Source organism: Chelmon rostratus, chromosome 23 (genome assembly GCF_017976325.1).
Source record: "Chelmon rostratus isolate fCheRos1 chromosome 23, fCheRos1.pri, whole genome shotgun sequence".
In the NCBI taxonomy this organism is placed as follows: domain Eukaryota; kingdom Metazoa; phylum Chordata; class Actinopteri; order Chaetodontiformes; family Chaetodontidae; genus Chelmon; species Chelmon rostratus.
In genome coordinates this window covers 18,919,098-18,941,813 of record NC_055680.1, presented here as the reverse complement: position 1 = coordinate 18,941,813, position 22,716 = coordinate 18,919,098, and the positions used below count along the sequence as shown (strand labels likewise).

General features: G+C 47.7%; 2 protein-coding genes across 2 annotated transcripts; both read right to left on the bottom strand.

Moving 5' to 3' along the window:
- Positions 1-259: 259 nt before the first annotated feature.
- LOC121627005 (F-box only protein 41-like) lies at positions 260-10,760 on the bottom strand. The gene is made up of 16 exons (XM_041965764.1): positions 10,626-10,760; positions 9,963-10,499; positions 9,722-9,801; positions 7,655-7,727; positions 7,034-7,249; positions 6,426-6,490; positions 6,042-6,191; positions 5,300-5,460; positions 4,430-4,653; positions 3,049-3,164; positions 2,419-2,571; positions 2,229-2,324; positions 1,620-1,738; positions 1,099-1,257; positions 888-1,003; positions 260-334 (listed from the first exon to the last, which is right to left on the bottom strand). The coding sequence occupies exons 1-16, from the start codon at positions 10,758-10,760 to the stop codon at positions 272-274; spliced, it is 2,463 nt and encodes an 820-aa protein (XP_041821698.1). The 3' UTR covers positions 260-271.
- Positions 10,761-15,397: 4,637 nt separating this feature from the next.
- LOC121626337 (early growth response protein 1-like) lies at positions 15,398-17,020 on the bottom strand. The gene is made up of 2 exons (XM_041964794.1): positions 16,894-17,020; positions 15,398-16,617 (listed from the first exon to the last, which is right to left on the bottom strand). Exons 1-2 carry the CDS (start codon positions 17,018-17,020, stop codon positions 15,398-15,400), a joined length of 1,347 nt encoding a protein of 448 aa, XP_041820728.1.
- Positions 17,021-22,716: the final 5,696 nt, after the last annotated feature.

Sequence of the window (22,716 nt, the reverse complement as noted above, 5' to 3'; positions counted from 1 at the left end):
GAGCTCTTCCTGACTACGAGTTGCAGGGATGGAGCCTGGGCTTTGGAATCAGGATTAGGGTGAGGTTTGGGTTGTGAGCCATGAAGTGCATCATGTTGATGAAGGTCCTCACATATATGAAGTACAAACAAATATTTTATGTGCAACTAAACCATGAACCTCCTTGAGGGCTCACTGTGAAATAGTGAAAAAAAAACAAATATGAAGCCTAAAGTGTGTGTGTGTGTAAAAGAGTGTAAGTGTGTGTGTGTGTGTGTTTGTGAGTGTGTGGTTAGCAAAATCCTTCGGCTTTAACATGCAAGATGTCACACAGTCCAGGATGCTTCTGAAGAACCTGAGAACACACACACACACACACACACACACACACACACACACACACACACACACACACTTAGTAACTGCGTTAATAATAACAGACATAATGTGATATGGGCTCTGTAGCACCTTTTCCTGTCTGTGTTTGATTGACAGCAGTGTTACACCAATGAGAGGCCGTCGTCAAGCTTGTGCAGCAGCTACGTGTGTGCAATCTGCTGCAGCTGCTAACGAGCTAGTTGCACGTGGACGTCAAGGGTGCACTTTTCCACGGTGAATGTTTGTTTGGTGGCTCATTCCACCATTTAAGGTGTTAGCATGAGGCTAATGTGGGTGTGTAGCCGCTGCTGAATGACTGTCTGTTTGCAGGGGTCGGGTTAGTTTCACCAGTCAGTTAACTGCAAACTGGGTGTTAAGCATCAGCACTGTTGCTATGGTTACCTGCAGTTTAATTTACCTTGATTTAGTAGTGAAACTGTTTACCTGAACTATGATTAAAGTGTCCTCTTATCTGGTTTATGAGACACCTGCCAGCCAATGAGAGACCAGGATTGAACTCACACACTCACCTTTAGTGTGGTGAGGATTTCTCCAAACAGATGTTGAGCTTCCTGAGAGTCCGGTTCCTCGAAGTAATCTGACACAGAGACCTGGACCTCTATAGATCTGATGTTATCACACATACCTGCAGCGACACACAGGACGCTTTATGAATCACTTCCATCATGTGATAATAATAATTTTGGTATGTGTGTGTTCAGGACAGTTAGTGTGTCTCACTGTGGAAGTGCAGGATGGCCTGGCCGCTGACAGGTGTGTGTGTCAGGATCAGTGTTTCCAGACTCTTCAGTCCCGCTTCGCACAGCTCTGTCACCACCTGCAGGCCGAGGTCGGTAATACGCTCTAACTCCAGCACCTGCAGGTCAGCACAGCTACGCACTGCACGCACGCACGCACACACACACACACACACACACACACAGACACAAAAACACACACAGACACACAATATTCAGCTAATTTCACATTGTGTTATTAGCAGATTAAAGATATTTTGAATATGTGCACAAAGAGAAAGTCTCTCATGGAACTTTTCCTTATGATGAACTTTTTTTTATCCTTTTAAAAATACTACATATCATATTTAGAACAAAGTCGCTGTCACTCAACAGAATGAAATCTGAAATCATCAGATCTCACTCGCTCGACACTTCCAGTCATGACGTAGTTAATAATTGCACCAAAATGTCCAAAACACTGGATAAAAACAATAAAGAACCTGTTTTTTAGCTGTGACTCACCCAAAGCAACCAATCCCAGGGTCCCACAGCCGGCCCCACCCACACTGAGCGAGCAGAGGTGTGGCCAGCATCGACCAATCGTCTGCAGGCAACGGTTTCCAAAACGAGCGGGTTGTTGGCTGTGGGTTGTTGAGATGAGAAAGCAGAAATGGAGGAACAGTCATTAATTCATGTGTTAAACTGAAGGAGTGGTGGAGGAGGGGTGTTTCTAGTATTTTGTCTATCTTCATGTACACTCAGTTGCCAGTTTATTAGGTACAGCTAGCCTGGAGGTAAGATTAATTACCAGACCTAATAAAGTGGCAACTGGCTGTGTATTCTGTACATGAAGGAATAAAGTTTTAGTCTTTGTTTTTAATTCTTTCATCTTTGAAAGTGTCAACAAAAGGCAGCATTTCTAACATTCGAGCACAGCTTGTATTTTTCCTGGTCACCGAGACGACGTCTAAATTCCGACACGTGACTTTAAAAACGCTGTTTTCACGTGAAGACGCACTTTGTAGTAAACGCTACCGGAGTGGTGATTCCAGGGATCAGAAAAAAGACAAACATCATCACAGATCAGTGATCACAGAGGTGGTGAGGAGGCGTGTGTTTGTGTGTACTGACCAGGGGTGAGTTGGCGCCACCTGAAGGCTGCTGATGTTCCTACAGCCTGCACCCAGGGCCCACAGAACCTCCTGACCAGGAGGGTCTGATGAACTCCTGCAGACACAGACAGGTAAACGGTCAAGTGACCAGTCAGACAGATCAACAGGTACGCAGACAGCCAGGTGAACAGGCAGGTAAACAGAGTCACCTGTATGTGAGCGTCTGCAGGTTCCTGCAGTAGCAGCTGGCCAGCCACAGCGTCCTGTCTGTGAGGATGTGAGGACACTGAGAGACAGACAGGTGGAGCAGACTGCCCCCTGCTGAACGCAGCAGGGCCTCCACCCCTGGCTCCACGCTGCCCCTGAGACCAAAAACACACACACAGGTCAACCACAGTACCCACAATGCACTTCTATTCTGTCATCACACCTCCCCGTTCTGTTGCTTGTGCTTTCAGTTTCATTCATGTTCTTCACTCGTCCTGTTGTCTGTTCTCTTCTGACCAATCAGACGACAGCTGGACTGAAATTAGATGCTGTTACCATGGCAATGTGCCCTTTTTCCAGTTAAAAAAAGATAAGAAAAGATTTAAAATTCTTCCCAGTGTGCCACGCTGCTGCACATTAATCCCTCACAGCTGTGTGTGTGTGTGTGTGTGTGTGTGTGTGTGTGTGTGAGAGCTGTGTGTGTGTGTTTGTGTGTGTGTGTGTGTGTGTGTGTTGGCAGGTCTCTACTTCACAGGGCTGTGTGAAGGTTCAGACTTGGTTTTAGGGTTCAGGTTAGGACCAGGTTTTGGACAGGGGGGCTAGGGAGAGCTTTAGGTCCTCACGAGTGTTACCGAGTGCTCTTGTGGTAATCCTCTCGCGTCTCGTCAGCTCGTCGGCTTCGAGGCTTCAGGTTGTCCAGAACCACAGACTGAGTCTGAGTACACCACTGAGACAGAGTGGTCAGGAACTATACACACACACACACACACACACACACACACACACACACGCACACACACGCACACACACGCACACACACGCACACACACGCACACACACGCACACACACACACACACACACACACACACACACACCAAACATTGTACATTAATCCGCCACTGAAAATAGTCCCCACAAATGCACATTTTCCTCCTGTTTGTTTTAGGAAATTCAGAGTCCTGTGGAGAACCCCTGGCAGGTGTGTGCTGCAGGTGCTTGGTGCAGGTGCTTGGTGCAGGTGCGTGATGCAGGTGCGTGATGCAGGTGCGTGCTGCAGGTGCGTGCTGCAGGTGCGTGGTGCAGGTGCGTGGTGCAGGTGCATGGTGCAGGTGCTTGATGCAGGTGCGTGATGCAGGTGCATGGTGCAGGTGCAAGTCTGTTTTATACGGAGCCCCGGAGATGACATGGTAAAAAAAAAAATCAGACTGTCCCTGTCCGTCGGGTCGCTTTAGCCCCTCTAATTCCTCTTCCTTAGACCCCACAGAAGGTGCGCTGGAGCTGTCTGTGTGCACATTATACCTGTTTCATGGCTACAAATTATTATTTTGTGGGAACGAGTTACTATCTTGAGGGAACGGATTAGTATCTCGTGCGCACGTTTTAATTATTTTTTTACCATGTCATCTCCGGGGCTCCGTAGGTTTAGGTGTGACGATGGTGAGAAACATCAGAGCTGGAGATTATTTCTTCTTTGTAAGAAGAGCAAAGAACGCACTGAAGGCTTTTTCACTCTCAGCTGGCCACGCCCTCCTGCTACAGCAGGTGTTTTGTTGATCTGATTGGTTGAAGGTAGCCCATGACGGACGGTAATGGACAGATGGTTTATCCAATCACCTGCAAGTATTTTTTAAGAGTTTCCATGGAAACACAGAACAGATGATTACAAACCGTCTGGCAGGTTCATGTTTCGGGGGATTTAAGAGAATTTGTTCATTCACCAGTTTTCTCCTCATACGTTAAATTTCTCTGAGGTTCAAACAAAAGTTCACAAGTGGTCCAGACTGTCAGACTTTCCCCACAGAGGAACAAACACTCAATCGACCGATGATGATGGCGAAGATCTATCCTAACGCCAACCTCATCTTTCAATAAAGACGATATACTGAAGATACTGAAGATGAACATTTTGCTGATGATTTGAACAGTGGAAACAGACAACGATGATGAAATCAGGAACAGTTTAATGATGATGATGACGACATTCGTGACGAAGATGACGAAGGGTCCACTACCTCGGCCGATACCCGGGCGTTCTCCAGCCGGAGGCGGGTCCAAACCGCCGGGTGCCTGGCAACAAACCGCCAGTCAGAGCAAACCTCGGCCGCACGCAGCAAGGAGTGCACATCCAAATATGGAAACACGCAGAAAAGCCCCGCCCTCAACCTCAAGGTGTCCGCCCCCAGTCGCCTGTTGCCATGGCGACGGCACGGGGTGGACTGTAGGGAGGAGGGGGCTGCTGCAGGGAGGAAAAGGAAAAGAGGAAAGAAGAAAAAAAGGAAACAGACTACAGCTCACTCGAAACCCTGCAGCTCGACCATGAACCAGAACCAGGAGCAGAGACCACATTAGTCCAGTTTCAGCTGCCCTGCACTGGCCTCCTGTATCATTCAGGACTGTACAAAACCTCCACTGCTGCTGGTTTATTAGGTTTCCAGAAAGCTGTGGAACAAACGACCTGCAGGTTACAGGAAGCAGAAAGTTTTCAAAAGGAAACCGATCCCTTCGCTTCCGCCTGTAACGAACTCTGACTCTGACGATACAGGCCTGAAAGCTTTCAGCTCACCTTTATTCACTGCTGCACTTCCATGTTTGCTCTATTTCAACTTTATTTCCCATCCTATGCATTCTCTTTATTCTATTTTCATCTTCACCTTGTGTTACCATGTGAGTCTTCTTCTCTTCGTGGGTGTTTTATGTGAAGCTGCGTGTTAAAGCACTCTGAGCTGCATTTCTTGTATGAAGGTGCGATAAAAAAAAAGTGATTAGAATTCTCAAGAAGAGAATCCTGGCTTTTACTGTGAAGCAGCCATGGCAGTACTTCCTGTGTTCACAAGCCAACCAGCGAGAAAAGGAAAAAAAGGCATGAAAGAGATTCGGTTTACCTGAAACAAATGTGTGTGACCTGGCGAAGACGAGTCTCCTCATCTCTGCGCTGCTCCAGAATCCCTCCTCCTCTTCTTCATCCTCCTCCTCCTCCTCCTCAGTGCTATGGTGACGACGGTTTCTTTGGCTCCATGTTCTCCTACATCCTCCCTCGCCAACCCTGGAAGCCCAGGAGGAGAAGAGGAAGAGGAGAAGACCAGACAAGACAATGACGTAAAACTGGAGAAACAAAAAGATGCTAAAACATTTTATAGCATTCCATTACATTTTCTACCTGCCACAATCTCCAACAGTGCATTGTGGGTAATGTAGGCAGCAGGGTTTGACTGATAAATCTGAGCTGAAGCCCTTTTATACAGTGATTCTGAAACCCAGGATAAATGCAAGGAAACACAAAAAAAGAAAAAACAGACATTTCTGCTTCATTTCTAAATTTGGCTTCTTTTTCTTGCAACATATCGAACTCTCTGAAAATCCTTGAAGCCATCTGAGGAGGTACAAGACGAAGCGTCTCCAGCAAGCTAGCATGCTAACAATGACAATGCTACGATGCTCATCATTTTTAGTTTAGCATGTTAGCTTGCTAACAGGAGCCAATCAGCAGTGAACAGCTGAGGCTGGTGGGAATGTGATCACTGTTGCAGGTATCAAGCCATAAACCAAAGTAATCTATGCAATAAAATGTCGGCCTGATGGTGGCGCTAGAGGATCACTGCAGATATGAAAGCATTCCTTACGTACCACAGTCTCTCTCTCCTCCCGCCTCCTCCTCCTCTCCCTCGTCCAGTCCACGATGGAGCGTAGTGATGAGGGTGGAGATGGACCATCGCCCCCTCGCCGTCCCACCCCCCTGAACCCAGAGACAAGGTCCGCATATGACCGCTCAGACCGCTGGGAGAGGACAGGGCAGAAAGACATTCAGGATTCTGTTTGAACTCTAAAACCTGTGACCCTGAATTCATCTCCCTCATGAAATAGTGTAAAATTATGGGAAAAACTACTTTAATGATGCAAAATGTGCAATAAAATCATCATTTTGAGCTCTGGGGGGTAGTGGGACTCTATCAAGGCCCCCATCTGTCTGCACAGGAGAGCTGAGGTGTATTTCATGAGGCGTTCAGGTACCTGCAGTGATGGTGGCTGTACAGCTGCTCGCCCAGTCTGTAGGAGCCTGAAACACTGTAACTCCTCTGGAGGAGGGAGAGGAGGATGAAGAAGAACAGAGGAGGAAAAGGAGGTTTTAGAGCAGCCGGAAGAACTGACACAAGAGCATGAAAATGGAAAGAAGGGGGGGGGGCAGAGTTAATGCTGCTCAGACACCAGCCACCACCAGTGGCTTCGCATGTGTTGAAATAATTGTGTGAATTTCAAAAGAAACTGGAAATCTACGCGACATTACTGATTCACGTTTCCACCGTGAATCAGCCTACGGCTGTGCAAACAGGTGTAACAGCAGGCGTGAACCGACGCCTGCGTGTGACTGAGCGGCCTGGTTTGGGCAGAGGTGGTGCATCCATTCCCCAGGCTGGCGAGGAGGACTCGAGCCGCGGCGAGGACAGCGCAGCGCAGCAGGGGTAGTCTCAAACGCAGAACACCTGCGCTACGTCACCTGAGTGGAGCCGAGTGCTAAAGGAGGGCTGCCGTAGCCGTGGACACTGAGAAGGACCAGGCTGACGGCTTACAGGGGACGACCTCGAAGTGACCTTTCTAAATAACCTCTCAGGTTTTCTCACCCGGTTGCCGATGGTTCCCAGCGCTTTGTCTGCGACGATGTCATCAGCGCTGCCATCCAGACTGCGTCCTCCTCGGCCAGGTACGGGTGCGTATTCCCCCGTGAGCGCGTACGGGTCGGCGTACGCGTCGGCATGGTTACGGTGTGCGCGTGAGTTGAGCAGCAGCAGCTGTCGTTCTGCGCGATCGGCTCGTTCCAACAACGTCTCGATGAACACCTGAAATCAAACACGTGAGCTACGTGATTATTCCACGAAGACGTCTTCATCGACTGAAGCACAGCCCAGACCTGCAGCTAACGTGAACCAACACGTTTTGGTCACTAAACAGCTTCCTGAAAAAAGAAAATCATAAACATAAACTCAACAATTACTTAAGCTAAGTCGTGTTATCGTTAAGAAAGGCATTTTGGTTTGATACGTAACTAAACTGTATGATAAAAATAAAAAGAACAAGAGCAGTGATAGAGAAAACTGAACAGTTAGCTACGGATATAAAAGTCATAAAATAAGCTAAGTTAGGCTAATCTCATCATTGACGGACTCGTTCACACAACACGTTACAAAAACATCCTGTTTGAGTTTCAGAAATGAGAAAAGTCAGTAAGGTTCCCCAGAAATCACCTGCAGTCTGGATTTGGCCTCTGCCTCCTTCTCTGCTGTGTCCCTCAGAAAACACTCAATGTCCACCATCTGCCTGAAAAACACACGACAGCACCGTGAGGACAGACAGAGAGACAGACAAACAGAGAGACAGAGAGAGACACAGAGAGACAGACAGAGAGAGAGAGACAGAGAGACAGACAGACAGTCAGAGAGACAGAGAGAAAGACAGAGAGAGACAAACAGAGAGACAGACAGACAGACAGTCAGAGAGGCAGAGAGACAGACAGACAGACAGAGAGACAGACAGAGAGACAGAGAGACAGACAGAGAGACAGTCAGAGAGACAGACAGAGAGAGAGACAAACAGAGAGACACAGAGAGACAGACAGAGAGAGAGAGACAGACAGACAGTCAGAGAGACAGAGAGACAGTCAGAGAGGCAGTCAGAGAGACAGAGAGAAAGACAGAGAGAGACAAACAGAGAGACAGTCAGAGAGACAGTCAGAGAGACAAACAGAGAGACAGACAGACAGACAGACAGACAGAGAGACAGTCAGAGAGACAGACAGACAGAGAGACAGTCAGAGAGACAGTCAGAGAGACAGACAGACAGACGGACAAACAGACAGACAGACAGAGAGACAGTCAGAGAGACAGAGAGAAAGACAGAGAGAGACAAACAGAGAGACAGACAGACAGACAGACAGAGAGGCAGAGAGACAGACAGACAGACAGACAGAGAGACAGACAGAGAGACAGACAGACAGACAGACAGTCAGAGAGACAGACAGACAGACAGACGGACAGTCAGAGAGACAGACAGACAGACAGACAGAGAGACAGTCAGAGAGACAGACAGACAGAGAGACAGTCAGAGAGACAGACAGACAGACAGACAGACAGAGAGGCAGAGAGACAGACAGAGAGACAGACAGAGAGACAGACAGACAGACGGACAAACAGACAGACAGACAGAGAGACAGACAGACGGAGAGACAGAGAGACAGAGAGACAGTCAGAGAGACAGACAGACAGACGGACAAACAGACAGACAGACAGACGGAGAGACAGAGAGACAGTCAGACGGACAGACAGACAGACAGACGGAGAGACAGTCAGACAGACAGACAGAGAGACAGAGAGACACACCCTGAGGGCTGCTGTGGCTCACTGTCATCTTGTGTTTATCACCACAGCAAACCTCAACCGAGTCTGTCTGTCTGTCTCTCTGTCTGGGGGGGGGTGGGTAATCTAGCTTGATATTTTAGAACTACGGTTCCTATAACGCTTTGAGGAATAAAAACAGGAAGTAGACTGTTGCCATGGATTCGGTGGGTTCAGCTGTGGGCTACAACCTCAGCCCGGTTTTTTCTTTTTTCTCCTTTTTGCCTTCATTTGTTTACGTTTCGTCGCCATTAAAAGCGACAGCGAGCCAATCGCTGCCAAGGTTGAAGATGACTGACGCTTTGAATAGCTAATGAAGTTCTGAACAGCTTAGTGAGTGATTTACAGCTATTTACTCAAATCTAGGATTTCAGCAATAATTGGGATATTAGGCAAATGACCTCGATATAAAGAAACATTGTTAAAATATAGGTATAAACATGCGTATAGATGGAGAAACTTAATTATGAATATATAAATATTGATGCAGATAAATATATAGTAAATGCCTGAATAGACCATAAGAGAAAACATGAAAATATTCAATGTCTGTGGTAATGTTAGCAGCTTTTATTGAACTGGGACCAGTGTAAGGCCTCATGCTGTGGTCCCACTGTGTCTTCCACGCCAGCAGCACTTACAGTGAGTCTGACTGCTGGAGATCAACATTCGGCCTGACGCCTTTCAGACGAGACCAGAACCTGCAGGTAGTCCAGACGGTTCCAGAACAGCTCTCAGTTTACTTCGGGTCTGTCTGTGACAGGCTCACCTCTACTGGAGCAGTGTGGGGTTTTCATGGAGTCCTCAGGAGGCTACACTGAGTCTTAACATCTGTGCATCATGCTTGTGTCTCTACAAGTGAAACAGTGCAGATTCAGAGGGACACAGAGACAAACGGAGAGAAACCTCGGGGATACTGACTGTTGTCGTTCACTCAGCTCTTTCTCTTTTCCTTCCAGATCTTTCTTTAATCGCTCCGTCATCTCCATGGCGACAGAGACCTGACAGATAGAAAACATCCACGAGCGAATCATTCAGTGTTTAAATCTGTCGTCTCTTCAGAAACGTCAGTCATGTTTACACACAGGTGAAACTAATGTTTTCCTTAAAGTATCCATTTCTTTATCAATCAATGTTACTCCAGCTCCAGCACTCCACCCACCTGTCTGGACAGGTACGCCGCCCTCTCCTCCACTTCCTGTTTCTCGCTCTTCAGTCGCTCCCCGTCCTGCCTCTCCAGCTCCAGCTCCGCCTCCCTCCTCTGTAGCTCCACCTTCAGTCGGCCCATGCGGCGGTTCACCCTCTCCTCCACCTCTGCAAACGTCCGGGCGATTTTACGATCCAGGCCCAGCCCGAGTCTCTCCTCCAGACCGATCCCCACTGACAGCCCCAAATCCAGCCCCAGCTGGACCCCTACCTCACCAAGTTTCCCACCTGGAAAAGGCTCCAGACAGCTGGGGAAGGCCAGAGCAGTGAAGGGGTCCTCTGGAGGTCCTGCGGAAGAGGGGAGAGCGCGATCTGAAGGGCCGAACATTTCCCTGAGCAGCTGGACGGAGGAAGACGAGGAGGCCAGGTCCAGGCAGGCCAGTGGCAGGGGGAGGCTGTGGGCATCCTTGTCCAGAGGAGAGCTCTGTCTTTGGGACACAGCTTGGCTGGGCAGTGGGAGGAGAGCACCAGGCCTGGAGCTTCTAACCCGAGCCTGAAATGTAAGATTACGTTACTCCGGGCCTTTTAAAATGGCAAAATTCTGCAGCAGCGTCAACCGAACAACGAATCGATTGATCGAGAAAATAATTCGGTAATGAATTAGCGTCGTATGAATTACCTGCGACAGGACCAGCAGGGTCTCGTAGGTGTGCCGGCTGACCAGGTGAGACCGGAGCTCAGGTACAGACGAGAAACGGAACTCGTCGCCACAGCGAGGACAAAAGTAGGGCAGCTCCGAGGAAGACGAAGACATGCTTCACTAGGCAGCTGCAGACCTGGAAGATGGAAGAGGAGCAGCTCAGAGAACAACAACACTGAAAGACGAAGAGGAGAGAGCGACTGGAGCAGCGCTACTGCTGTGTACACACACACGCACACACACACGCACGCACGCACACACACACACATGCACACACTCCTCAAGAATCAGTAAACCTGAGAACTGGGTCAGTGTGTGTGTGTGTGTGTGTGTGTGTGTGTGTGTGTGTGTGTGTGTGTGTGCTACATAATTGATTTTGTGGAGATATAGATTTAAAGAGAAAATTTGCAGATTAAACCAGCAGCTTCAGCTAAGTGTGTGTGTGTGTGTGTGTGTGTGTGTGTGTGTGTGTGTCACACTTCATAAGCCTGTCCTCCTGTTTGAATTAACACACAAGCCTGCAGGATTTCACATAAAGTGTGTGTGTGTGTTTCTGTGGGGCTAATCGCTAAGTGAAGCATGCATCTTCCACCCCACTGACTCTGTGTGTGTGTGTGTGTGTGTGTGTGTGTCCTCTGGTCAACCCCATGTAGAGGAATTTTAAGCACGGATGGATGAGCAGGAAGAAAGAAATGTCTGGGGCGTGTTTTCCTTCATTCGTCTGTTTCTGCAAATAAACTCTTCAAATAAACATTTTTGGACAATTAGAGAAATATTTGGTGCCTCCTGTCCACGTGCCGTGATTTCAAACAAATACATAAACATAATTATCCAAGTCAGTGAAAAACGTGAACCCAACAGAGGTGAACCGGCGGAAACTACCTGAGCGTCGGGCTGCAGGTGACCGAGCTCAGCTGGACGACTCGACCGGTCTGTGGGAGCAAAATCAGAACTGATGAAACGCGTGTTAGTTGTAGCTCAGAGGAATGAAACAGACCATAATAACCAGAGAACACCGTCAGTGTGTCGCTGCCGGTTACCTGCACAGCGCGCGGATCTGTCGGTGCGTCGGTCGGTTAGCTCATCCTAAAACCTGCTCGGGTCGCTCGGTCCCGTCGATCCAGTACGGTGACGGCCTCGTGCAGAAGCAGCGGCTCTGTGTGTGCGTGTGTGTGCTCCAACCGCCGCCCCGCGCGCCCCCTCCCCTTGGCGTGCAGCCGCCGCGTGCTGCTGCTGTTGCTGACGTATAAGCCGCGTGACGTGTCAGTCCTGATGTGGAGGTGATGGAGGAGCAGAGGGGGGAGGGGCAGGTGGGTTAAGTCCCACTTTAATTAATTTACTTGTTAAGAGTAGTGGAAGTATTTATTTACTCACCTACTTCAGTAAAAGTACCACTAACACAAAATACTCCAAGTAAAAGTATGCGACAAAATACTGCATCGTACATCACCTGCAGCAGGTAAAGGGTTGGGGAGGTCATGAACTTTGACCCCGAGATGTAGTTAAGGTACATAGTGGAGTAAAAAGTACAATGTTTACCTCTAAGGCATGATGAAGTAGAAGTAATTTTTTTTAGTTGCATACAATAAAAATACTCAGATGAAGTACAACAACCTCAAATGTGTACAGCACTTGAGTAAATGTACCTGTAGAAGACTTGTAGTTCTGAATCATGACCACTGGAGGGCACCAAGAGCCTGTAGAGAATAGGAATAACTGTGCGTGTGTGTGCGTGTGTGTGTGTGTGTGCGTGTGTGCGTGGCCATGTATTACATAAAACATAAATCTGTTTACTCAGACACATTGTGGGGGACTCACCTTCAAAATGCAGGTCCCCATAATGTAAATCCTTAAATTTCAGGGTGAGGACTTCGGTTGAGTTTGGGGTCAGGGTTTGGCATGTAGTGGCTATCCACACACCTACACACACACACACACACACACACACACACACACACACACACACACACACACACACACACACACACACACACACACACACACACACACACACACACACCGCCCTGCTGCCACAAACACTCCCCACAGCACCATGTGGATTCATCCGCCGCTGAAAGTAGTCCCACCGGATGCTGTATCTCCTCCTGTTTGTCTGATGGAAACTACGGTGAGCAGCTGTTTGAGGAAACTGCTGAAGCTTTTCAACATGAAACTAAATATTTGTGAGGAGTTTTTAAATATTCACATCGTCAGCGGGAACCAATGGGCTCGGAGCTGGGAGCCACAGACAGGAAGTGAGACGGTGCTGAAGAACGGAGCGACATGTTGTTGGTCTGTGGATTTGGAGGAAAACCACAGTGATGTATCTGCCTGTTGAAATGACTCAGAGCAGCTTGTTCATCGCCACGGTGAAAACAAATGAAACTTGAGTCTCTGGGCTGCTGTTACCATAGCAACACGACCTTGACCGCAACAAAACTGAACACGCTGTTAAACTGACAGAACAGCAGCCTCCTGATGAATGAACAGAGCGGCTACAGGAACCGTGACGACGACCACAGTGACTGCGAAGATGATGTTTGTGGTGACGATGAAGGTGATGAAAATGTTAGTGCTGATTATGATGATGCTGCTGTTCTCAGTGAGGATGATGATGATCATCATGACAATGTCCTCGCCATGAGAATGAAAATGAAGATGATGCTCTTCACAAAGGGGAAGATGTCAGTGACAGTGATGATGATGATGGTGACAATGCTCACGATGATGAAGACCATTATAAGATGAGAATCCATGTAACGCTATTAGTGAAGATGAAGATGTTTGTCCTGATGATGATGATGAAGATAGAAAATGCTTGTCCTGATGATGATGAAGATGAGGATAGAAGATGCTTGTCCTGATGATGATGATGAAGATAGATAATGTTTATCCTGACAATGATGATGAATATCTTTGTCCTGATGATGAAGATAGCAAATATTTGTCCTCACGATGAAGATGCTGATGATGAAGATAGAAAATGTTTTTCCTCATGATGAAGATGCTGATGATGAAGATAGAAAATCTTTGTCCTGATGATGATGATGAGGAGGAGGTAGATGAGGATGATGATGATGATAATAAAGATGAAGATAGAAAATGTTTGTCCTGATGATGATGATGATGAGGAGGAGGATGATAAGGATGATGATGAGGATGATAATGATGAGGGGGAGGACGATGAGGATGATGAGAATGATGATGAGGATGATGAAGATAGAAAATGTTTGTCCTGATGATGATGATGATGTGAAGGAGGAGGAAGATGATGATTATGATGATGATGAGGAGGAAGATGATGATGATGATGATGATAAAGATGAAGATAGAAAATGTTTGTCCTGATGATGATGATGATGATGATGATGATGATGATAAGGATGATGATAAGGATGATAATGATGAGGGGAAGGACAATGAGAATGATGATGAGGATGATGAAGATAGAAAATGTTTGTCCTGATGATGATGAGGATGATGATGATGAGGAGGAGGAGGAAGATGAGGATGATGATGATGGTGAGGATGAGGATGATGAAGATGAAGATAGAAAATGTTTGTCCTGATGATGATGATGATGATGATGAGGAGGATGATAAGGATGATGATGAGGATGATAATGATGAGGGGAAGGACGATGAGAATGATGATGAGGATGATGAAGATAGAAAATGTTTGTCCTGATGATAATGATAATGATGATGATGATGATGAGGATGATGAGGAGGAGGAGGAGGAAGATGAGGATGATGATGGTGAGGCTGAGGAAGCACACTGGACTCCTGCTGGTGTTTGTTAGTTTATTGACAGCTGCAGCAGTCTCCATGCAGAACGAGGGAACATTAACCTGCACAGCCATGTGTGCTACTCTAGTTCAGATGGGACATGTATCCCACAATGCACCAGTGCATGTCTACCTGTGCTCAAACCTGCACTGAAGTACCAGAATGAAAGTTAGATAATAAAGTTCATTCAGTGTCTGAAGAGGATTTACAATCATTTCATAGAAAAGTGACATCATTGCACACATATCCACCATAGAAATCTTCCCTAGAAATATATACAGTCTCCTAAAGTGCGACATGAAGAGGTAGACAAACACTCTAGAAAAATATAGAGATATATTACAAACATATAACTCCTCAGTGATGTCAAATATAAAGCAGTCTGACATAAAAATATCTGAGTCAAATCAGGAACAGAGTCACGACATTCTGACGTCAACATTCACAGTTTCTTCACTGTTCACGTCCTCATGCAGAAAGAATCGATATTTTACAGCAAAGCTTTGCCTCAGTGAGACAGACCGCTCCTTCAGAGCGCCGCCGCACCGCGGCCGCGTCGGCCGCCGCGTCAGATCCGCGTCGGCCTGCAAACACGCTCACACTGTCCTTTCACAGTTCAGAGCACCGTGGTGATCAGGAGGAAACCTGCTGCTCCAGGATCAGAACTCAACACCTGCAGGAAGCCAGTCTTTAAATCCACCTTCCTCTCTGAATCCTCTTCATCAGTTCAGTTTTCTCCCACAATCCTCCTGCAGTGGACTGTAGCAGTGCACATGCGCCATGAGAGGAGCCAGAATCTGGACTTAAAGTCCTCTGAACACCTTTAAACACCTTTTCCTCTTCCTGGACCTCAGCTAAAATCGCCTTCAGTGTGACGTCACATGGAAACGTCTCTCTGACGCTTTCCGGTTGGCGGTTCAAATCCTGAAGCTTTAACTCAACGAGATGACGCGCCGCTGCCGCTCAGACGCCAGGCGCGTTCAGGGCCAGGGAGTAGGCGGCCATCATCTGTGCGCGCAGCTGCTGCTTGACGTGCACGCGCCCGTGCCTCTTCCTCTCGTCGCTGCGCGCGAAGCGCTTCCCGCACACATCGCACGAGAAGGGCTTTTCCCCCGTGTGCGTGCGCGTGTGCGTGGTCAGGTGGTCGCTGCGGCTGAAGCTGCGCGCGCAGATGGTGCACTGAAAGGGCTTCTGTCCCGTGTGAATGCGCACGTGTCTGTTCAGCTCGTCCGAGCGCGAGAAGCGGCGCTCGCACCCCTGCACGGAGCAGGGGAACGGTTTCACTTTAAGGCCGTTCTTGGCGGGAGCTCTCCTGCCCCCGCGTGACAGTTTGGGGGCTCCTGTCGCGTGCACACCGCTGATATTGACTATCGGGAACGCGCCCTGCAGGAGCGAGGAGAGGAGATGGGCGTCCAGGGTGGAGGGGAGGGCGGGGGTGGAGGTGGAGAAATGCGGGCTGCTTTGCACGAGCTCCGTCTTGACTACCGGTCTGCTGGTGACGTAGCTGCTGGAATCTCCCCCGGTAACCGGTGCAGCCGCTAAGCTTTTCAGCCAGTCCTCCAGACCCAGCGGCTCCTGCTTCACCTCACAGACGGGCTTCAGCTCGCCCTGACCGGCCTCGGAACTCAGCAGAGAGTCGATGAAATCAGCCACATCCACCTGTTGCTCCAGAGCCGACAGCGGGAGGAGAGAGTCGGCGCTGGCCGGGTATAAAGCATCGTTCCCGCTCATTGAAGCTTGTCCACACCCGCTGCTGCAGCTGGACGTCCCGAACTCGTCCTTGACCACCACCGGGTGTGAAACCGAGGCGGGAGGCAGCTGCTGGGCCGCGGCCAGAGGAGGGATGCTCGGGTCAGAGCTCGGAGCTACGCATTGAGATGCAACGAAGAGCGGGGGCGAGGTGGAGGCTACAGCTGGGGAGGGCGCTGCAGAGGGTTGGCTGGATTCGCGGAGAGAGCCAGTGTCGCCCTGCTGCTCCATCTCGGTGCAGATCCCGACGATCTCTGTAATCATGTTGAGGATCGCGTCCGCGGTGCTGCTCAGGCCCGCAACTGCCGGCGCCGGCTCCTGCTCGCCGAAGAAGCTGCCGGTGTAGCCGAGTGAGGGCGAGAGCGTGTCCGAGGAGCAGTCGCTGAAGTCAGAGAAGAAGTCTGAGTCAGAGGCGTCAGTTCCCGGAGAGAAAACTGAGGAGAGAGAAGGGAGGGAGGGGGCGTTATTGTCATTGCATAATAAGCTGAGTGGGCCGCTGAGCTGCCTACACAGTAAAATATCAATGTGATGCCTGCACACAGCTGCACTCTGTATCCTCAGTACTGGTCGGCCGCAGAGCACCAGTCACACCTGCTCTGCAGGTCATTAGCAGTTACGCAACATTTTCACACTCTGAACAATTCACACAGTAAATATTGAAGGAATTGGGCCCATTGTTATTGATTTGTTATCGATTAACACACACACACCTTGGCAGAAAGGTGATCCCACGTCAGAGTCAGCTGCGTCGCTGGCGCTCGAGCCCACACTGTCCACCCAGGCACTGCACGCGTCCTCGAACTCCGACATGAAGCTGTCCTCGCGCTCCAGAAGCATTGCGGGTGGCAGGTAAAGTGTGCAAAAGCCGCGGTTGCGCTTTACCAGACGGTATCAGCTGGTCGAACTGGTTTCGGTGTCGGGGATTCCCTCGCGGCGTTAAAAAAATCCTGATATTAATCCGTGACCGGAGCTCTCCGTGCGTTCCGTTAGTCCGCTCGGTGATGCTGAAGATGCTGGGCTCCCTTTGCTCGCTGCCCGTTTTATACTCTCCGTCTCCTAGGTAACTCCCGTCCCGGCCTTATTGGTCGGCACCGGCGCGAGGGATTCCCCCCGCCGTGAGCTTCGTAGCTGCCCAAGTATGGGCTGCATCCGGTTGTGACGGCGGGTATCCCCATACCATAAAAGGACAGGCGGGAGAGCGACGTCGACAGGAGAGGAGAGAGGGGTTTCCTTCACTGCGGCAACAGAGCGCCAGAGATTATACAACCAGCAGGGTTCATGCGGGGAGGGACGGAGGGAGACACAGGGGTGGAGGAGAGGATGGATGGATGCATGGATGAGTGCAGGGATAAATCAGAAATATCTGTTGCTGCAGGGGGACAATTTTGCCCTGAGTTAGCAACACAGGAAGACCATTTATAGGCCACCCCAGAGCGTTTGATTGGTGGTGCAAGAGAAGAAGAAGATGTTTTATAGATTCTACAAGAAGACATTTCCATGTCCTTCACTTGCTAACACGATGCAGCGGTTTATGTTGACATGTGTGGGTTTTGGTTCATCTTCTGTTTATATGAAATGGCACAATATGTCATTTGCACAGTGAAGGAGGAAGAACAGTAGCTGCCTGTCGTGAAGAAATAAGATGACTGAACTGAAGACAGTGGATCACATTTCGGCTGTGTTTTGGCAGCCACGTGTTTCAGACATCATCTCGTGCTCATGCAGATGGGGACATGCTGGACGGATCCTGTGTGCTTCCTGTCTCCCGTTCCTCTTGTTGTCTGGCTGCGTCGCAGGCCGGCTGCAGTGCTGCAGAGAGGCTGAGAGAAGAGAGGAAATCACACATTACCGCCCCACATGTGACATTCCTGCACATCGGCCGCTGTGATGCTGTCGCCATGGAAACGGGAGGAGATTCAGGACAGGGTTATATAAAAGGAAGGCATAAATAGAAGCTGTGGGTTTGCATCCTTTTCATTTTCTTATTGTTGCTTTTTTTCACACAAAGCTCACATCAATAATCAGCGACTCCACAGAGGAATGAACCTCACTGTGACATCCAGGTCTATGCAGCCACAGTGGTGGAGTGTAACTAAGTACAATTACTCAAACTGGCTGCATTGCCTGTGTTTTTCCAGTGGTGGAACGAGTATTCAGAATACTTCTAGTGCTTTAAGTATTGATTCTACTTCCATACTATTACTTCCTGCTCCACCACTGTTTAATCATAATACATTTTTTAATTTTATGTTTTCATCCTTTGAACCGAGGACAATCAAAAGACAATAAAATGTATTTGTTTAATTGAAAACGCTCTTAAAAACACATTCTGATTGAGTGAGTGTGATTGCACATATAATTACTTGAGCTTGATTCAATTTTTTAAACATTTAATTTTTGTTGTAATTTAACCAATGAGAACAAATAATAATAAGAAGAAGAATCAAATACATTTGCAAAGTGCTTCTTCCAGACCCAAATCCTTAAAAACAGAATTGTAATTGATTTTTCAATTATGTTATCTGCATATGCATGCATGCATATGCATAGTATATTCTGTATAGCAGCAGCTAACGTGGCTAATTACATCCTCTCAGTAATATGCAGCTGAGGATAAATTGTACTGTATTGTATTGTTCTGATCTAAATATTAACGTTTATTTTTGGTGCTATTACTGCAGTTGAAGATTAACAAGTCTAAGAGTCTACCGCCATTCTAGCAGCTCTGTGAGGCTGTACTTGATCAACAAATTATACCAGCATGCTAACGTACTCAGAATGACAATGCTAGCATGCTGATATTTACTGCAGGTATGTTTAACAATTTCACCATTTTAGCATAGTAACGTTTGCTAATGCACACTATCCCCTTTGCTGTTTTGACACTGCAAATTTCCCCACTGTGGGATTAACAAATGATTTATCTCATCTCATGTTCACAGGCGCTTCTTGGGTCATGGTTTTGACCCATGTGTTGCCCACATATCTCAATCAGTGGCTCAGCGCTGGAGGAGTTCCTGGTCCCTCCTGCTCCTTCTTCCATGTAGAGGTTGGCCACAATGTGAGATGCCGATGAGCCCGCAGCACAGCACTGGAAATAGGTGGTGTTCAGAAAGACATGACACGTAGACCGCCGAGGCCAGGGATCGAACCACTTACCATCTGTTAAGTGAACGAACGCTCTACTTTCATCTAATCCAGCCAGGGGGCGCTAGTAGCGACAAAGAGGATATTTAGATAGAAGAACTGCAAGAGTACTGTAGCGTAGCGCCCCTGCATGGCTTTGTAGGCAGTTTTTTGAAATTTGGATGGAATCTATTCCAAAGACACTATCTTTGCATGTGGCTCACCTGTGCAGGTGTTGTTCAGTATGGTGTGCATGCTCCATTTCCTTGCTGTGAAATGACTTCTACCTGTGTAGTGTTAAAGGGGTTCCAATTGCATGATTAATGGTCTACTTTTTCTACAGTATTAACTTGTTGCTTACCTTTGTGTTTGTACCAAGATTGACAAAAATAACAATGTGACCAATCAGGTGCCCAGGCTGTTGACAAGTTGTCATGTATGATGACGCAGGAGACAGAAACCCCTTTCACATGAGCGAGTGAAAGGACTATATCCAGAAGAAGGATGATGGAAGTATGTGTGTGGGGGCGAGGTAAGAGAGACTGTTGCCATGGCGCTGTGCCACCTTCTGTTCCCTCCACCTGTTACAAATAACACACACACAGCTACAGTCACGAGCACACACACATAATAAAAACTACATTAATGTTTGGAGAGCGCCGTGCCCTCAGAAACTCTCCAGCCTTCAGTTTCTGTCATCTTTAGCCACTGAGTCACACTTTATATATCTCTTCGATAAACCAGTCAGACAAACCAGTCAGTCAGTTCTTCAGCTGGTTAGTCAGTCGATCCTTTAGTCATTCAGCCAGCCGGGCAGTTGTCAAGAGAGTACTGCACCTATTTATCATGTAACTATTATATTATTTCACACATTTTTCTTCTGTCAAAACCTGGTGCCTACAGTACCCACAATGCAATGCGACCACAGACAGTTACGTGGGAGCCTGCAGCAGTAGCTACAGAGGTCTTGTTTCAGTTTGTTTCAGTTTCAAACTCGAAGTCTTCAGCCGACGCTGACTCGAGTGACACCACCTGAGGACATTTATCACAGCTCCCACTGAGACACTAAAGCTTTTAGACTACTTTTAAAACATAATCAGGAGAGTCACTCAGTCAGTCAGCTGTTCAATCGCTTGATAAGTCAAACAGAAGGTCACATGGTCAATCAGTCAGTCAGGGAGTTGTTCAGGAAGTTGGTCATAAATAATGGAGTAAATATGGAAGTGTTCCTTTAATGTCCACTAGAGGTTGCTCAAGAACACAGACTGTGTTGAACTGATGGGTAAACCTCATCTTCTCAGAAAAATAAAATCAATATATTTATGGCTGCACCGCAAAAGTGCTGACACCAGTCGGCCAAGAGTTGGAGTTTCCCCATTGGCCATCGCTCTTTTCAATGAGCAGTTGCAAATAGTGGGAGCGTCGTGTGTTTACACTATGCTATCGACAGCAGCAGCTGACATCCCTGGACAACAGCAACGTCAATATGAAAAATAATGCTTGGAGGAACATTTCATTTGTTATTAGTCCATCGGGTAAGCAGCTGTCAGCTACTTTAGGGGATATTCCATATCATAGCAACCAACCATAACCATAGCAACCTCACCTGAAACAATGCGCCAAAGTTTCAGAAGAAGTAAATCTAACTATTGGGTTTCAGTTCACTTATTATCTAACAAAGCATTGTTAAAAAAGGGGCTTTAAAACCTCAAAACTTCATTAAAAATACTAGGCTCAGTTACCTTGTGTTAGCGATGCTAACTGACACTGCAGCTCGGCTGCCCGTCTCCAACTAAGTTACAGCCTTTGAAAGTAAAAGCATAGCTTGGAGGAAAGGTAACAATAGCCCATTTCTAAAATCTCTTTCTAATATCTAGTACTTTCAGGTTAAATTAGCTCTCTTCCTAAACATATCCCATAATAAGAAGACAATCAGTAGATGGGGCAATCTCCGCCGACTGTTACCTCTTTTATTTGACTTTTTTTTTAAACTAATCCTTGTGTTAACATGATTATTAAGTGTTTCCCTTCTGTCCTGTCCTCGATCCCTGAGGACACACCAGGGCCAAACTTTGTCAGTTTTATAAATTCCATAAATATTAGGCCTTAGAAAACATGCTTTTATGTGTGTGTGTGTGTGTGTGTGTGTGTGTTGTTTTGCATTGCTTTTATAGAGAGAGGTGCAATGGGGGGGTTGTGGGTTATTGGCTGAGAAAGGGGGTTGTGTGTGTTTACCAGAACGACTGAGACTAGAGAGAGCAGATGCAGAACATGGTAACAGAGAATTAGCTCACAGAGAAACAGCCTAGAGTTCAGATAACCAGGGCAGGGCAGATAACCACCTGCCCTGTGTTCGTCATTTCACCAAGGACACCTCAACCTCGGGTTAGCGCTTGTTGGAGCAACGGAACGACCTTGGAACATGGCCCGACATCTCTCCAGATTTTCACTGTCGTCGTCTCTTCAGTGGCCGATCAAACAATTGGTCAGATTCAACTTGCAACCTGGAACCCGTGACATTGTCCTCGTTTGTGCTTCCCACACTGAGCGTGAGGTCAGAGGAAAACGGTGTGAACACACAGCACTGAGGACTGGAGGTCTATGCCCACGTACTACGTGGCCCCACCTCGGTCTCACCTTGAAGACCGGACAATCTGCTCCAATAAACAGCCTTCTTATTCAGCTGGTTAAATGAACCCGTGGGTGCCTTTACTCATATAATCTGGAGTTATGGTGCGTAACCAACACTATGCTTCGCATAGATGTCTCTGTCTGAGGCTCTCAAGACCCACCAAAACCAACCTCACAAGAAACCAGTTACCCGCCCAAATCTTGCCAGCGTGTCACAGTGCAGGAGTCTACATCATCTGTACCCAGGCAGCACAGAGACAGTCCAGTACCTGATGATGACCACCATGAGGGAATGAAACTGGAAAACAAGATAAAAACCTACTGCTGAATCATCTGACAGGGATTAATGGAAGAAGATTAATTGTGCATTTGTTAGAGAGGTGGAGGCTGCTGTACAATCAGATGATAAATGATAATATCTAAAATATGTACTCATAGCAGAAGGCTAGCGTGTCCTTGTATCTGCCAGTCAACATCGGGAGACTGGAAGTTTACCATTGAGTTGATGATGATGTAGTGAAGGAAACCGACTTGGTCTCTCGCTCCTTTAAGGTCGTCACGGCAACCAATGACATGCAGCCTGATAACATCAAGGTTGGTCAACCAAGATAAACACACAGAAACACACACCACCAAGCACACACACACACACACACACACACACACACACACACACCAGTATTAACAACACACACACACACGACCTCTGACCTCTCCAAGGTCTGTGTGTGTGTGAGACAGATTAAAACCAGGACTGCCATACAGCGCCGGACTAC

Coding starts and splice junctions, on each gene's coding strand:
- LOC121627005 (XM_041965764.1), bottom strand. CDS start 10,760: ATGTCTTCGTCTTCCTCGGAGCTGCCCTACTTTTGTCCTCGCTGTGGC. Junction 4,654..5,299: donor GTCACACACATTTGTTTCAG/GTAAACCGAATC, acceptor TCCTCCCTGCAG/CAGCCCCCTCCTCCCTACAG. Junction 3,165..4,429: donor ACGCCCGGGTATCGGCCGAG/GTAGTGGACCCT, acceptor GTGTGTGTATAG/TTCCTGACCACTCTGTCTCA.
- LOC121626337 (XM_041964794.1), bottom strand. CDS start 17,020: ATGCTTCTGGAGCGCGAGGACAGCTTCATGTCGGAGTTCGAGGACGCG. Junction 16,618..16,893: donor GGGATCACCTTTCTGCCAAG/GTGTGTGTGTGT, acceptor CTCTCTCCTCAG/TTTTCTCTCCGGGAACTGAC.